This window comes from Doryrhamphus excisus, linkage group LG15 (genome assembly GCF_037039965.1).
Source record: "Doryrhamphus excisus strain RoL-2023G ecotype Guam linkage group LG15, RoL_Dexc_Guam_v1.1, whole genome shotgun sequence".
Lineage (NCBI taxonomy): Eukaryota > Metazoa > Chordata > Actinopteri > Syngnathiformes > Syngnathidae > Doryrhamphus > Doryrhamphus excisus.
The window spans coordinates 6,335,739-6,353,504 of NC_136371.1; the positions used below are offsets into that span (position 1 = coordinate 6,335,739).

At 42.1% G+C, this 17,766-nt stretch overlaps 1 protein-coding gene across 6 annotated transcripts in view; it reads left to right on the top strand.

The window, feature by feature from the left end:
* atp2b3b (ATPase plasma membrane Ca2+ transporting 3b) overlaps window positions 1-16,697 on the top strand; it is a 44,271-nt gene extending 27,574 nt beyond the window's left edge. For 2 of the 6 annotated variants that reach the window (XM_058050517.2, XM_058050518.2), the window contains 12 exons: window positions 1,464-1,622; window positions 1,722-1,901; window positions 3,847-3,934; window positions 4,006-4,112; window positions 4,580-4,771; window positions 4,884-5,097; window positions 5,205-5,416; window positions 8,959-9,066; window positions 9,241-9,423; window positions 9,821-9,980; window positions 10,182-10,238; window positions 16,183-16,351. In XM_058050517.2, coding sequence (XP_057906500.1) covers window positions 1,464-1,622; window positions 1,722-1,901; window positions 3,847-3,934; window positions 4,006-4,112; window positions 4,580-4,771; window positions 4,884-5,097; window positions 5,205-5,416; window positions 8,959-9,066; window positions 9,241-9,423; window positions 9,821-9,980; window positions 10,182-10,238; window positions 16,183-16,208 — 1,686 coding nt within the window. In that variant the 3' untranslated portion in view covers window positions 16,209-16,351. Of the gene's footprint in view, window positions 1-1,463; window positions 1,623-1,721; window positions 1,902-3,846; window positions 3,935-4,005; window positions 4,113-4,579; window positions 4,772-4,883; window positions 5,098-5,204; window positions 5,417-8,958; window positions 9,067-9,240; window positions 9,424-9,820; window positions 9,981-10,181; window positions 10,239-16,182 lie in introns of all 6 variants that reach the window. The other 4 variants (XM_058050514.2, XM_058050515.2, XM_078796688.1 and 1 more) reach the window with 3 other exon arrangements.
* The last annotated feature ends 1,069 nt before the right edge of the window (window positions 16,698-17,766 follow it).

The window sequence follows — 17,766 nt, forward strand, 5'->3', positions numbered from 1 at the left end:
TGTGTTAAATGATGCCATAGCGACAGATAAAGAGGTTTGATCATTTGGAAGTGAGCCCTGCAGATTGCCTGCATTCAGTAAATGCGAACCTACGTATCTGGAAGTCCTCGGGAGCGCTTGGGAGTGTGACCAATCACAGCAGAGTGGGCGTGCCTGGAGGCGGGTACAGTACAGTAGCTGCTCTATAGGAGTCCATCCACCCATCCATTTTCCTCCGCTTATCCGGGTCCGGGTCGCGGGACAGCAGTCTTAGTAGGGAAGCCCAGACTTCCCGGTCCCCGGCCACCTCCTCCAGCTCCACCGGGAGGACACCAAGGCGTTCCCAGGCCAGCTGTGAGACATAATCCCTCCAGCGTGTCCTAGGTCTGCCCCGGGGCCTTTACCCGGCTGGGCATGCCCGGAACACGTCACCAGGGAGGCGTCCGGGAGGCATCCGGACAAGAACTTCAGAATACCCTTATGAAGAAAAACAAGAGGAACCGTACCTTTCCCGGATGTGGGATAACTGGGGCCTCACCTTGGAGCCAGGCCCGGGGGAGGGGCACGCAGGCGAGCGCCTGGTGGTTGCCTAGCATGTTTTTGGAATGTGGGAGGAAACCGGAGTACCCGGAGAAAACCCTTGCATGCACGGGGAGAACATGCAAACTCCACACAGAGATGGCCGAGGGTGGAATTGAAGAAAATGAGCATAATAGATCAAATTTAAGGACAAAAATAACCACATTTGCACATTACGCAGAGGAGAAAATACAAGAGTACAAAGAAGAGAAGAAAAAAAATCATTGCAAAATTCCCACTGTCACATCCCGAAGCTGTCCTGTCTGCAGCTATGCTGTGCCAGCTTAGCTTTAATAACATTATTATCAAATCTACCAATACACCAAGACAAATGTCTGCTGATGGCTACTTTCACCTGAAATAATATCCGCCCAATTGCCATCAAAGATAAGCGACGCCGCTGTAATCACATTAAACATGACACGTATTACAGAGGCTGGAATGCGAATGTTGCCATCAGCATTTATCCAATTTGTTATAGTTGCAGCACAATTGCTACATCAGTCAAAAAGCATTCACCAGTCAAGCGCAACTATTTGCTCCACAAACAGATTTGTTTATGCAGTGTGAGCGGAGCCCTTCCTTGACTGACAGGCTGACTGACCTAAATCTGCCTCATGGCGACCTCAGCTTATGCCATGAGGAAAAATAGCTCTTCTCCTTACACAACTGTATTCCGGCTCACTTATTCCGCTTGCATTGTGGCAGCTTTATGCCACCTCTGCTCTTCATCATGTTGCTGTCCAAACCATGCTGCATGGGGTGTGGGGGGGGGGGGGGGGGGCTTTTCCCTTTAGCGTTATCAGAATGAATCCCTGCAAAATATTCAAAAGGTCAACAGACAAAGAATTGGTACAAATTTTTTTGTGTGCTTCTTCCTGATTAAAACTAATGATGAATTACAGGTGATTGAGCCGATGGCATGTGAGGGACTGAGGACCATCTGCATCGCCTATCGTGACCTGCCTTCCAATCCAGAGCCAGACTGGGATAACGAGGCAGAAATAGTGACAGAGTTGACCTGCATCACTGTGGTTGGGATTGAAGATCCAGTACGACCTGAGGTAGCATGAGTGACCCTGTAATGCAGGAAGTGAATAAAAATGCATTTTTTAAAGAGATAAACCCTCATTGTTCCTGTGGAAACCAATTTTTTTTCCAAGGTACCTGATGCCATCCGAAAGTGTCAGCGGGCGGGAATAACTGTGCGGATGGTGACCGGTGATAACATTAACACAGCCAGGGCCATCGCTGCCAAATGTGGAATCATCCACCCTGGGGATGACTTTATCTGTCTCGAGGGCAAAGACTTCAACCGAAGAATCAGGAACGAGAAAGGAGAGGTGAGTCCAAGGGGGGGTCTCACGTGTGGAATATGAATGCAGTCTTCTTAATTAATTCCAGAACCAGTGTGATAAGTGTCACATTGTGAAGCTTATCTATGCCAGGAATATTCCATTCCCATTGTATTTCCTGGCATCTTTGTTTACACATTTTTCCTGGCTCTCACTGCCTCACTGTAGCTAGCATGTCTCTATTTCCTGTCTCCAGTGATGGGAATAACGGCTTTTAAATAAACAGCATTACTAAGATTCTTACTTTTTTTTAGTAACGGGTAATCTAACTAATTACTTTTACTGTTAGCATAACTCCGTTACCATTTTCGACACCCGGTTAGCCGCCTAAAAATATATCACCAGCTTCATAACTAATCTGCAGTGTGAGAGTGTTGCAGAATGAGATAACCACATAAGCAATGAGGATTGGCTAAAGTTTAGTAAGATTGTGTCCTCAGCCAATCAGAGAACTTGGGTGGGCGGGTGTTTAGAGCACATCCAAATATACAGCATAGCGAGAGTTAGCGAGCGAGGACGACTCTAGTGAGAAGACAGCATACTACTATACTACTTTAACGTCCTTGATGTCAAAGGTAAAATGTATATTATGTTCCCGAAAAAAAAAATAAATTGTCCACGTTTTTTGTGAGCAACTCAAATCCACAGAAAAACATGTCGACTACAATAAATTCAAACCAGGGGTGAGTAATGCAATAGTTACTTTTACTGGTAACTAATTACTTTTGTAGTGGAGTAACCTTGGAGACGTAACTAGTTACTATAAGTAATTACTTTTTTAAAGTAACATGCTCAACACTGACCAGGGTTCGATTCCACCCTCAGCCATCACTTGTTTGTCTATATGTGCCCTGTGATTGGCTGGCGACCAGTCCAGGGTGTACCCCGCCTCTCGCCCGAAGACAGCTGGGATAGGCTCCAGCACCCCTGCTACCCTTGTGAGGAAAAAGCGGTAGAAAATGAATGAATGAATGCTCAACACTGCCTGTCTCACCAAACAATTACTGACATCTAGTGGCCAATGTAGAATAATACATTCACAATTACAATGAGTTTTATTCTGCAAGATTTACTGAAAACGACATTGTATTGATGAAGACTTTTGTTCAGGTTTAGCACATACAGTACGTACGATACACCTAACATCAGTAACGTAGTCGTCACTGGTATCAAACTTCGGTTTTTGGACACCCTAGTTTGGTTTTTATTGGAAATGTTTTGTTAAAATATTGGATAGTTTTTCATACAGTATTGCACAAAACAAGTCAGTTTGTCCTGTATAGTTTCATTCAGCTAAACAAACCACCCTATGTATTTGTTTATTGAGTGCTACTGCTAGCCTTCCATGGAGTCAAATAAAGTTGCAAGCACCAGAAATTTGACAAAAAGATGAGAAAAACTATTAATTTTGATCTCACAAGGATTTCCAGAAAGTCAACAATAAGTTCCACCCATATGTCATCAATATTTTTGAGTGTTCGGACATTGATTGATTGATTTTTGTACGACCTTTTGAAAGGAATTAATGGTGCATCCTGTTCTGTTCATTGGAACAAATGTACCCGGTATTTAACCCACCTCCACTTGTCACAAAACCACAAAAGACCACACAATTATTAATTTCCTTCACCTGACCATTATGTTTCTATTAACTGCACAATGCCACAGTGTGTTCAGATGTTGAACGTCCTTCCATTTATTATTTGAATAGACCAATGTCACGCTACCTCGGAAATAGCAATATTCACCCAAGTGTGTTCTTTGAAAGGCTACAGCTTAGCACAATCATAATGGGCGGAACAGAGTCTGATTTGCGCTCTTTTCACTACATTCGGTTCAAGTCATTATTTTTCAAGAGCCCTATAGAGTTGAGTTGATAGTAGGAGTCATTAGTCATTCTGGTTTTTTGTTTTTTTTTTTCCTCTGTATGCAGATTGAACAAGAACGGATTGATAAAATTTGGCCCAAACTGCGTGTGTTGGCTCGGTCTTCACCGACAGACAAACATACTCTTGTTAAAGGTGAGTTATAAGTCTACGAAACAAACACACATTAATGCAGAATTTAACCTTCAGTCTCTGTCCTCCCTTAGGTATCATTGACAGTAGCATTATAGAACAGAGGCAAGTGGTCGCAGTCACCGGCGATGGGACCAATGACGGACCAGCTTTGAAGAAGGCTGATGTTGGCTTTGCCATGGTAACAGGAATTAATCTTTGGAGTTTATGTATTAAATTCTACTAAACTGTGATACCTGTATGTCATTGAATTAATGTGACCCACAATGACTCAGCCTTATTATCCACAATGGTTGGCAAGACGTGGGCATGCCTAAAAATCTTAGTTGGAGTAGCGTGCATTTTTCTTTTACTCATGCCCGCTTCGAAGATTTGAAGGAGGACAACATAGCATTGAGGCGATAACTCAAATTATTCTAATTAGGGTTTCATGCTCCCGATTCCAATCATCCATGAGTGATCACATGGATTAACATTTGCTTTTCCAATGTATTTATATGGTATTCACCAGCAAATTCAACACTCATAATAATAAATCTTACCTGAGACAGCACACGTGACGATCGTTTTTGATTGGTGGCCGATGAATCCGAGCATCCCTGCCGTGACTCTGTGCATGTCCTCCTCACGGTCTTGATCTTTTCCCAGGGCATCGCGGGGACAGACGTGGCTAAAGAGGCATCTGACATCATCCTGACTGATGACAACTTCAGCAGCATTGTCAAGGCGGTGATGTGGGGACGAAACGTCTACGATAGCATCTCCAAGTTCCTGCAGTTCCAGCTCACGGTGAACGTGGTGGCCGTCATCGTGGCTTTCACCGGGGCCTGCATCACTCAGGTACACCAGGATGATGTCGGTTGGGATACATTGTGGTTGTAGTACAGTAGGGTACCATGTTTTTATATAAGAATAACAGTAATCATTGTGATTGCTGTGTATTTGTGTGCAGGACTCACCTCTGAAGGCAGTGCAAATGCTGTGGGTGAACCTCATCATGGACACGTTTGCTTCTCTGGCTCTGGCCACCGAGCCCCCAACTGAGGCACTGTTGCTAAGGAAACCTTACGGTCGTAACAACCCGCTCATTTCGCTCACCATGATGAAAAACATCCTGGGCCACGGCGTGTACCAACTCGTCATCATCTTCACGCTGCTCTTCATAGGTGCTTTTTTCATACGTTTCATACGTTTAGGTTGTACAACGTAACATGAGCACGCACCAGTGAGCACATCAGGATGCTCATGTCTTCTTCTCTTCCCTGTTTTCCAGGCGAGCGCATGTTCAACATCGACAGCGGCCGCAACGCTCCGCTCCACTCTCCGCCGTCCGAGCACTACACCATCATCTTCAACACATTTGTCCTCATGCAGCTGTTCAATGAGATCAACGCACGCAAGATCCACGGGGAGAGAAACGTCTTTGATGGCATATTTTCCAACCCCATCTTTTGCTCCATCGTTCTGGGGACCTTTGCAGTGCAGGTACGATAAACTCTTTTATATATGGTGTGTAAACTTATGATACATATTTCAGTTTTATGTTATTTAAGATAGACGTTGGTGGTATTATATACGTATATATAGACCAGAAACAGTTCACACTAACTTCAGTGTTATTGTGCATGGTGGGGAAAAAAAATGTAGCATCATAATGAGTTTGCTTATTAATAAATCATACTTGAGCAGCAGAGTAATTTGAGGTGAATTATTTAAAAAGGTCCACTGTCACGTTTAATCCTGTGTGGGTCCCATATGCAGAGCTAAAGTCCCAGTTCTGAAAAAAAAGGTATTTTAATATTCACAGCAATGGGGGAAAAAAAGCCAACAGCATACAAAAATGGCGCTTGTTAAAAAATAAAAATACAAAAACAGAGGTCGACGGTGCAAAACAGGGTATAAAAATAGAAGGTTCTAAAAAAAAACTGTATGAAAGAAAAATAAGAAATCTTAAAAAAAAAAGGTCATAACTCCACATAAGGGAAAAAATAACTCATATGTCAAAATACATTATGAAAAATACAGGAGAGCTTTGTGGGGAAAAGTGGTGAAAAGTTGACTTCCTTATTTATAAATGGAATATTTTCATCGTTAGAGCATAGAAAACCTGCTTATGACCTTCTAAAACAAGTTTTTAGCATTATTAGAGCCCTCTGGACATTAAATAACATCCCTATAGTCACTCTTAAACTCATATTACGCAATATAGTTGATATAATAAGAAAAATAATACATCTTAGACACACATTAGCACATAGAAAGTGTGCTACTTTCTATGTAAAAAAAAACGACTGTAATACAGCTGGCTTGAGTTGACTAGCCAATCACAGAGGGTAACGAGTGAATACATAATGATCATTTAACCACTTAAACACGAATATGGATAATGACAAAATGTACTCGTTTCATACTCATGTATGAGTAAAAAATGCATTATCTGTAACGGATACTCATTTATAACCAGTATCAACTTATTGATATACATTTGATGTTTTTTGTTGTTGTTCTTCTTCTTACAGGCTTTTTTAGTCCCTTTTTATTCCCATATTTTTCCATTGCTTATTAGACATTTCTGTCCATGGACAGTTCTTATCATAGAGCTTCATATAAGTCCATATGCTTTATCCACATCGTTAGCAATATGCACACGCTCCCATTTTTATTCTTCTAGATCAGGGGTCTCAAACTCAATTTACTTAGGGGCCACTGGAGCTCGGATCTGGGTGAGACTGGGCCGCATCAGGTTTTCCAAACAAAAAAACAACGCATTTATTAAAAACAAAAAAATTCACTATAATGAATAATAAATAATATATATATTATATATATTATATATATTATTATATTTTATATAATAAAAGCTCTGATAAAACATTCCACTGTTCTCAAATATCTTATTTTTTATTTTTCTACACAAAATAAGATGAAAAATAAATAAACAAATCAAGAATAAAGAAAATCAATCAATCAGTAATAAATAAATATAATAATAATAATAAAAGGGCAAATAATAAAAACTTAAGAAGCCACATATAGTTGGTGGGTAGACAAATTATTTTTTCAGATTAAAATGAACAAAGCATTATTAGAGCCCTGTAGACATGACAAAACATGACTATAGTCACATTTATACTTTTTTTATTTACAACATATTGCGCAACTGCAGGGTCTTGAGACACATGCTAACTCGCAAACTAGAGAGCTAGCGACCTAAACGGTAGCCTTCAAGTTATTTCCTTTAAACTTAAATAGCCAAAAACTTACCACTTCCACACGGATAGGGAGGATAGCTATTACCAGTTATTTAACCTTTAACATGAACATTAATCAAAAGTAATAATGTTTTCTGGGTACATGATACCATACAGCATCCATATCAAACTTGCGCGGGCCGCACTAACATTAAACTTTCATATCAAGGCGGGGGCCTCAAACTAGTGTCCTGCAGGCCACATTTGGGCCGCGGGCCGCGTGTTTGAGACACCTGTTCTAGATCCTTCTTGAAAGCGTCATCATCTTTGTAACCGCCATTTAGCTTGATGGAAATGTATCAGTCGGCATTCCTAAGTATCTTGGATCCTTCCCTGCTTTCTCAGATCCTGTGTTTTCTTGGCCATTTCAGTCTTGCGCTTTGTCAGATGCTCGTTCATGTGCAAATGAAGAAGACAAAGCGAGAGGTTGAGTGAGTAAGTAGGGTATTTTACAAAACGCTCCACCGCTTATTGGCTCTCCCAGGAGAAGCAGGAAATGAGCAAGTGAGTGGAGGGATGTGGCAATGATTATTAGAGCTATGGTTCTCTCATGGTTTCAAACCGGGTCCCCCAGTTTTTCCAATAATAGTTAAGTCCTGACCCATCTTTATTGGAGTTAAACCAAGCAAATCACCTATGTCGTATTTTGAAACATGAATACGCATAATCACACATTCAAAGTGCATTTTAGAGGAAATTATTTTAGTCAGGAAATAAGGAGGAACATTAACTAAGTGGTTAGCGTGCGGGCCACACAGCTGGGAGACCCGAGTTCAATTCCACCCTCGGCCATCTTTGTGGAGTTTGCATGTTCTCCCCGTGCATGCGTGGATTTTGTTTTCTCGGGGGACTCCGTTTCCTCCCACATTCCAAAAACATGCTAGGTTAATTAGCGACTCCAAATTGTCCATAGGTAAGAATGTGAGTGTGAATGGTTGTTTGTCTATATGTGCCCTGTGATTGGCTGGCGACCAGTCCAGGGTGTACCTCGCCTTTCGCCTGAAGACAGCTGGGATAGGCTCCAGCACCCCCCGCAACCCTTGTGAGGATAAGCGGTAGAAAATGAATGAATGAATGAATGTTAACTGCATGCATACAAATAATGCAATTTGTATATAATAATAATAATAATAATAATAATACATTTTATTTGTATAGCGCTTTTCAAAATACTGAAAGACACTTTACAGAAGAATGCAGTTGAATAAAAGCAAGTAAACAGAGTAGAAGACACACAAAATTAAAAATTAAAAATTAAAAATTAAAAATTAAAAATTAAAAATTAAAAATTAAATACAACCAATGAGGAAGATAATTTCAGAAATTTAAAAAAATTCACTTTTGGGTCTTTACCCACCAGTTCAGAATGATTTAGTGTGGCAAAACCGTAGGATTATAAGAGAAAGGTCGTAGCTTTTGACAAGAAAAGGCATGGAAGCGGAAGATAACTTTTTGTAGGAATATAATTTAGAGTAGACTTTGCTGTTAGGATGACTTTTATAGGCTTTTGGAAGTCCTGGCTCTTATTGTGTGATGTTGCAAAGGTCATATCAGGACATTTGTTGTTGCTTATAGGACAGACGTCACAACCTTCAGATGATTCCTTTACGTTACTCTCTCCACTTGATATAGGAGACCTTCTGTTTTGTCACAACTAGCATTTAGATAAGAGTTCTTGACACGCTTGTGTTTTTTTTTGTTTTTTTTTTTTTTTACCGGTGCATGTAGTGTGTGACGGTCATCCAGTAAAGTCCTTTTTGTGCATCTCCACCGCAGATAGTGATTGTGCAGTGGGGAGGGAAGCCGTTCAGCTGTGCACCGCTCAACATGGAGCAGTGGCTTTGGTGTCTGTTTGTGGGAGTCGGAGAGCTGCTCTGGGGTCAGGTAAGCACCTCTTCAGCTTGTTGAGTCCAAACAGGTGGAATTTCCCATGAGGTGGAACCATGGGTGACACTGTTGTTTCCGACTTGAATGTGAAAATGTGCCTTTTTTCAATGTGTAGTGCAGTACAAGTACGAGCTGATTGTCAGGGAAATGCACACCGAACCTTCCGTGCAGGTAATTGCCACCGTGCCGGCGGAGCGGCTGCCGTGCCTGAAGGAGGCGGGGCTTGGTCTGGAGCCAGGGGAAGAGGAAGGGGAGGAGCTTGCAGAGGATGAAGAGGAGATTGACTGTGCTGAGAGGGAGTTGCGTCGCGGACAGATCCTCTGGTTCAGAGGCCTCAACCGCATCCAGACTCAGGTACTGTTTATTCGACGAACTCACAGTCTAAACCCCGCCCCCCCTCCCCCCTCTCAAGATTATATGTCTCATTTTCTCACTCTGTGTTTTCTTTTCTATTTTGCACCAAGCAGTTTTCATCTCTTCAACGGTTCTTGGCTTTGTGATTAAGATTAGAAACATCATCATTGGTTATTATTATATTTGAGCAATATTAACAGACTCAAAGCTGCGTTACAGAAAATACGATGTCTGTCTCGGTTGCTAAATTGTGTGCTAAGTGTGCAGACCAGACAAGGCAAAGTAAGGTCGTCCCTGTCGTTCATTTTTGTGTCCAATCGCCACTTACAGGGGGGTTCCGCACTCAGTCTGACCTCTTGTCGTCACTGAGCGCTGCTGTTTTATCTCTGTCCTACAGATGGAGGTAGTGAGCACATTCAAGCGAAGCGGCTCGTTTCAAGGAGCAGTGAGAAGGCGCTCCTCCGTGCTCAGTCAGCTCCACGACGTAAACACAATATCTACCCCCTCTCACGTAGCTCTATCCACCGCAACAGCCAATACCAGCCCAGCCCCCGGGAGTGAGTCCGCCGAAAGCATGCACACACAGTCTTACATACACACACACACAATACACATACATGCACAAACACACACTGCTGCACGGCACGTGGACTTGCAGTATTTTACTGTCTATGGTTGTACCCCCCTCCAGCTCGCTCGCTGCTCGTTCGTGTACAATGTATCCTCTATTCTTTTCTCTTATTCTCCCTTTCAAACAGCACCCGGTCCTGACCAGCTGTGCAATTCTGGTCTGATCTGGTCTGGTCCAAATCCAGGTCTGGTGCCAGTCCAGAGTCTGTTTGGTATAATTGTGTTGAGTGTCGATGTGGTGCAGGAGGTTGCTTAGCGTTCCATCTGGGAAAAAGGAAAGGCTAATTTAAAAAAAAAAAAACAAATTCAAGTGATTATTATTCATGATTCCGGGCAGAAGGCTTAAAGGATTAAAAGTTGACAGTTAAAAGACCGGCTCCTGCTGCACCATGTGTTACTTCCTGTTTTGTCAATGAGGTCAAGCGAGGTTACTGTGTTCAAAAAAAAAAACCTGTAACAATAATCCACTAAGTCATATTCTTGAAAAAAGCTACAAATTGTGTTTTTTGAGCCAAAAATGCTTCATAAACTGTAAACCTTCGAGTATAAAAGCCCCAAAATCACACTGCTGTTTCCTAACCTGACGTTCTATGTGAAGTATCCTTGCCTCCCCCCGCCCCGCCTCTCCCCTCCCTTCCCTTCTTGCCGCCTTATACTCATTTTTGTTCAGTATTTTTTTGTTGTTTGATTATTCCTTCCAACACTTCCAGCTCCCAACGTCACGTTTGAGATCTCCGAAAAGTTGTGCTTTCTCTCCCTTTGTTAACTCTCTCTCTTTCTCCAATGCGGCTCTCTCTCTCTTTTCTGTGTATTTCTGAGACATTACAGGTTTCCTGTTTGCTCAACGTTCACTTAAATGTACACTAATTCATTTATAAGTAGAGTTGTGATTTTTTTTTTATGTATTTGGATTATACAAGATCTAAATACAGGCTCTTGTTCTATAGAATAATTGATAAGATTTCTTTAGATTTTCTCCTCATTTTTTTTTTTTTGTCATTTACTTTGTCCTGGACTTCATCCCCCCTTTTTTTGTCATTGTCCCATCTGTTGTAGAGGGTAGCGCCACCCCCCCCCCTCATGTTTCCTCTTGATTTCCCTGTATGTCAGTTCTGCGAGCGTCTGTGTTTGTGTGTGTTCTTGCTGACGTATCCTGGAGCCGTGATGTATGTATCCCTGTTTCTCAGTCTGTGTGTGTGTGTAAGTGTGTGTGTGTGTGTGTGTGTGTAAGAGTGCACTTGTGCATATGGCAATGCGTGCACCAGTGCTTTGACGTGTCTGTGTGTGTGTGTGTGTGCATGCCTGTGCTGTCTCATCATTAGTCTTCTCAGTTGCTTCTCCTTTCCTACCTTGCTCCTTCCCTCATGCCCCCCCCTTTTTAAGTCCCGCCTCCTTCTCCATTTTGCTCCATCACCTGTTGTGATGTAGGTAATAGCGATATAGAGAGGCTGCGCTGCCCACGCCGCTTTGTTGACTGTAGTCGTTTTCCTTTTCCCGACACCAGGACTTCCCTGAGTTGTCTTTTTCTTTAGGAAAGCATCTGTCTTTCCGTCATGATTGCGATATATCATGAAATTGTATTGCATCAAGCCAAGGCCCAGAAAAACATGAAGCTGTGTGCAATGACCTGGCTGCCATTTATTACCTGTTATTTCAACACATACGAACTACAGTAGTATGAAACACACCACTTCCGTTTCTGGATGGTCGTAACTTTTGGTCTACCAATCTTTGCCTGTTTATCTATTGAATTATTTATATTTTTTTTAAAAGGTAATTTTAAAATTATTTTATTTTATTATTTATTTTTATTATTAATTATTACAATTTTTTATTAATTATTTATTTTTTAATTAAGTAATTTCATCTATTGAATTATTTATATTTTTAAAAGGGTAATTTAAAACTTATTTTATGTTATTATTTATTATTATTAATTTTTGTATTAATTATTAATAATTATTTTTATTAATTATTTATTTTTAAATTAAGTAATTTCAGGGTAATTTGGTATGCCTGCATCAGAACTGTGATACCTTTACTGTGTGACAATACCATAGTATTTAGTTTTATGTTTGTGTCAATTATCTATTAAAAAACTGTTATGCTGGCAAATGATATAAAGAAAATCAGTAAGATGTTAATTCCAGATCATGTAAAATTAATAACACCAAACCTCTACATTACAACATCATTCAGAGTAGTTTGATTTTTTTTTTACCATGAAGTTGTATGACATCCCCATTTGCGGTGTAGTGCATCAACAGTGATGTGAACAGTGTCCTGGTCTGGTTTTGGTGTTAGAGAACTTAGTTGGTGGAGTCACAAAAGTAAAGTGGTGCGCTGTTTTGTCACCTTTCGTATCACTGCGTCGGCCATCTTTTTATCACTTGTTTAATGCTGGGATAGTGAAAGTGAAAGTCTGTGGTCCAAGCTGGAGCTTTGAGTAGACTATAAAAATTGTGACATAGACGACCACATTTCCAATGCGATAGAAAGCCATGAAATATATTGACAAATTCAGACATATTCTTCTTGGTACTTGTGCTAGAAAACCAAAACAACCTTTCAACCAACAAATTTGCGAGATACTAGATGTATAAGATGTGTTTGTGTTCCATGCTTTCATCCACCTGAGCTGTGCTGGACCTTGGTGATCCCTGTGGATCCAGTTTGTTTTCATTTCATGCTAGACCGGTTCCATCGATACACCAAATTACAGACAAAAAAGTCAGGGAAGTTGCTCCTCCTCAATTGTTTTTTGTGTTCTTGCATATTTGACTTGTTACTTGTTAGCCTTCATTTTCTGCGTAGAGATAAAATGAGATTTAATTGGAACGAAGCCTGCTAAAAAGGACGGTGTTCTATTATTTTTTGCTATATAAAACCAAGTCATGTACCTCATAGCTCTTCTGTATTTATGTTGCAGTTTCTTCCCATCAGTTTTTTGTTTGTTTTTTTTTTTCACACAGCAATCTCAACCTTCAAGCGCCTCTATCCTTGTACTTTTAATCGTCATCGTTTTTTTATCAAGCGCTACTGAGTGAGCCGCAGGGAGGGATGAAGGAAGTGAGGAAGGAAGGAAGGAAGGAAGGAAAGAGGGTAGCAGTAACAAACCCAGCAGTGCCCTAACCCTCGAAGGCCTCTCAGGTCACACTGTGGGGGCGACATATACTCGAACGTTTACTCAACCTATATGGGGATGAAAAATGAAAACAAACCAAAATGCTGCCAAAAGTGAGAAAGTAACATTTTTTGAAACCTTCTCAGTCTGCATGAAGTGTTTTTCTGCTGTCGGACAGGCTCTTTGGAAAAACAGATAAGCACTGAACCTACTGCTTGACCGTCTGTCTGTCTGTTCGTTTGTCTGTCTGTCCTTCTGTCACATACGTATACGCCAGAGTCATGTGTAGAGACTCGTCCTAGTTTGGCCAACTGCAGCATCGTGCCACGCCACCACCACCACCACCACCACCATTCTCAGCTGTCTTGATTGTGCACCTTTGAAAAGCGCAGTCGGTGTTGCAGTTGACTTAGTGCCTTTTGGCCAAACTGTCTCTATGTAAGTCTCTGTCTGCCTGTGCCTGTCTGTACTTTTTTTGCATTGAAGTGTCTCCTTTTTCTTTGAGCTCATACTGCTTTTTCCTCTGTTTTGGTCTTGAGGGAAGGGTGCATGGAACAACTGCCATGGCAAAGGAATGTCTTTCTGCACGCATAACACCATACACTGCATAATGAACACTCTGGTGTGTGTGTGTGTGTGTGTGTGTGTGTGAGAGAGAGAGAGAGACAGACTGTGAGTGACAAAGATCTGATTCAGCATGACCCAACTGCCTGTCTATGTGTGACAGGGCTGACTTTGAACCAGTCACCTCTTGTTTGAAATAATCTAACCAATCACGTTGCTCTTCTAACCTGCTGATTCGCTGTGATGTGGTTTTTTTTTTTTTGCAACTCTTGATTTTTTTTTTTATGTCCCGCAGCAACCTTTCTCATCAGCATCATCCTGATTCCACTCTCCACTTCTCACTGTTGCATGGCTGCAGGACATGTAGCAACTGTATGTGTGTGTGTGTGTGTGTGTGTGTGTGTGTGTGTGTGTGTGTGTGTGTGTGTGTGTGTGTGTGTGTGGAGATGCTAACTGACTGACTCACAGCTCACAGTGCCTAACTTTACAATGCATGCAGATGTCCAAAACTACATGGAGAAATCTGACTGTTACAACGGCTTCTGCATGTTTTCGTGTGTGTGTGTGTGTGTGTGTGTGTGTGTGCGTCCAAGCGAGGTCACGTTGTGTTTTCTTATGTAACTTGTACATTCAACTTACTACTCCTGCTTTTTCTCCATCTGTGCCTGACAACCAGCTTCACCTGTGTGTGTGTGTGTGTGTGTGTGCATGCCGGCGGTGCGAGTGTTGGATCACACACACATACACATATGTACATGCACACACATACACATACACATGTCAGGTGTGTATTGAGTGAGGTGTCTGCCGCTTCTGTGGTCTATGTGGATGCTGCAAAGTCTGTTTGGTGTGTAAGAACTGACATAACTGTGTGTCAATAACAAACTCATTTCAACCTTTTTTTTGTTTTGTTTTTTAAATCATTTGACGGCACACGAGATCAGGTGGACAGCCTTTGTACTTCCTTTGTACTCTCAATGCAAAATAACAAGTGTTAAGTTCCAAGAGTGATTCTTCTCAAGGTGGGAGATTAGAATTATTACCAAAAAAAAGGCCCCTTTTTTAAAACAACCGTTTTTGTACAACCCTCGTGAGGATAAGCGGTATAAAAAAAAATGATGGATGGATGGAACTCTACCATAATAAACATAGTTGAATACAGCCTATTAATAATCAAAATACGTGCACATTTAAAGAGGAACTGCACTTTTTTTTAAATTTTGCCCATCATTCACAATCCTTTTCTGTGCATTATAACACCAGGGAATTAGTTAATATGAGCTAGCTAACAATGCACATCATTGAGACACACCTATCATGGTTTTATATACATGCTGTGATCATGCAACATATAATAATATAATAGCGCTAATTCCATCAACAAGCTAAAACGTTGATTGCGGGAATAGCAGGCTTTTATGGTAGGTTTGAATTATCTCACAACAGGCGCAATAATCCCCATCACAGGCTACTGTTATAGCCGTAAATCACGGGAAGCTAAAACTCAACTCTGAACCTCTGACGCCACTTCCTGTTCGCCACTCAGTTCACATAGCACCGGAAAATATTTACAGAAACATACTCAAGCATGAGTTTTACATTTATTATGTCTACTATATTGGGTAATACAAGTGTAAATATGATATAGGGGTGTTATTTTATGTCTTGAGGGCTCTCGTAATGCTAAAAATGAAGAGGTTTTCTTTGCTCTAACTATGAAAATATGAAAATATTCAGTTTATAAATAAGGAATCCTACTTGTCGCTGTCAGGTGTGGCACCAGTTAATCTAAAGACTTTAGTTACAACTAGGAAGTAATTCCACATACGTTGATAATTAGCTTGTCGTTGATCAGAAAAAAGCACTACCGATATTATCTGATTTGTCATTTTTATGCCAATATTTGACAATAATATGACGTGTTTAATGTTGTCACTTGAAAAACGTACAGAGATAAGCGTCCAGCATCAATTAGTCAGAGTGATGTTCTGCAGTCGTCCCTTAAGTGGCTAAGATTGAAGGTCTTGCCCGTGTCTTTAACATCGCTCCCTCCTTAACGGAGCCTCATTACTTTTATTTGGATGTCAACGTCCGATGATGTTGTGTAGCTTAGCGGCTGGTGTAATGCACATTAGAGAAATAGAGCAGTTAAAAGCGGGAAGATGGCGTCTTAAAGCCCCATTTTGCAAAGGTCCTAAATTCATGACTGCTTCTCATAAGGCTGAGAGTCACTTAACCGATTTGTTAAAGCTAAAGTCATTAGCAGTTCCCATGAAGCCACCTGGCCCTGAGTGCTTGTCTCTTTGTGTCTGTCTGTCTTCTGGAGGAGACGAGTCCGTCTCCATGGGTTTCCCTTGGCTGTTTTCCATTTCTTGTGGCTGACTTCCTCTTCTCTTTTTCTTGTGGTCCCCCCCCCCCACACCTTCCCTCTCATCCGGCAGATGCGAGTGGTGAAAGCATTCCGTAGTTCGCTGTACGAGGGCCGGGAGAAACCAGAATCCCGCAACTCCATCCACAACTTCATGGCCCACCCGGAGTTCCTCATCAATGACCTCATCCACAACATCCCGCTGATTGATGACACCGATGTGGATGACGAATCCGAGCTCAGCAGATACCAGCACGTGCACCCAGCCCTTCGCAAGCCTCCACCCCCTCCCGCTCAGCCCCAGGCCACATCCCGCACCCGTCCCACCCGCCCATACCGCCAGTATAGCCTCCCGGTCACCCAGTGCAACCGAAATAACAACAACAGCAGCAGCAGCACTTCATCACTCGCCCCTGACGACATCGAAAGCATCATCGCTGTTACCCCCGACAACCACCATCTCCATCATCACCATCATCAACACTGCAACCATCACACCAGGGACCGGCTGGGGAAACCCCCGACCCCTCACCTAGCCCACCTCTACTGTGTGGAGACCACCTTATGACTGAGTAGGTGGGGGGGGGGGACGGGAGCGGAGGAGAGAGCTTGAGGACGCACATGTGACATTTTCATCCAGTCTCTCTTGTCATCGGAGGGGGGGGGGGGGGGCATGCAGAAGATAGGACAATGGCCCCAGATTGCTACTTCTAGCTCCACTCACTTCAAGCCCTCAAACTACGACCCGCCCCCCCTTGACCCCACTCTGCTTCTCCAACCCCCCCCACCCCCATTTGGCTTACCGTCTCATCTTTCAAGCTTTAACTTGCCATTTCTCAACATAACGGTGCTCATTGTTTCTCACACTGCTTCGGTTCTCCTCCCGCATGTTGTTTTTTTTTTTTTTATTTGACTTCCTGTTATCTCCTCACCCCACCCCTCTCGCAATGTGCGTGTGTGTGTGTAGTGTCTTGTCTCTTCTTGGGGGGAGAAAAAAAAACAAAATTGTAACAAAAATTCCAACAAATACTATTCATTGAAGCCTAATAGTAAATGAAGGCTATACAGTATATACATATGTATATATGAATATATATATATATATGTTATTTTTGGAATAATTGGGAAGCGACAACACTGAACTTGCCATCAAGTCGCCAATCCTTGAATGCTGCCCGAATGCTATGTTGTGTGCGTGTGTGTGTGGGGGGGTGGGGGGGAATTCACACACACACACACACACAGTACACTGGGCCCATGCAAATAATGAACTGATGTATGGCATATGTCTCTATATGATATTCTCTCTCTTGGCTCGTCATCCCACTCGTTGCTTTGCCTCGCTTTCCCTAATCTTCTTTCCTTTTTTGAGAGGAAAAAAGCTGAATGCTTGTGAAGCATTATCCCTTTAAATGGCATCAGGTCACAATGCACAGACTATGGCCCTTTAAGACCAAACATGCACTCACCTCAAACCTGCTCCTGCTCACATGACATCGGCTCGTCTCCCATCACGAACCAGACCAACACCCCCTCCAATGATGTGGTGTAGATACATGGTTGAGTTGATTGGTTGGTTGCCACAAGGCTTCGCGTTACCTACAGTGTTAGATACACATCATGTCATGTCGATGGCGATGCATTCACTGTCATCATG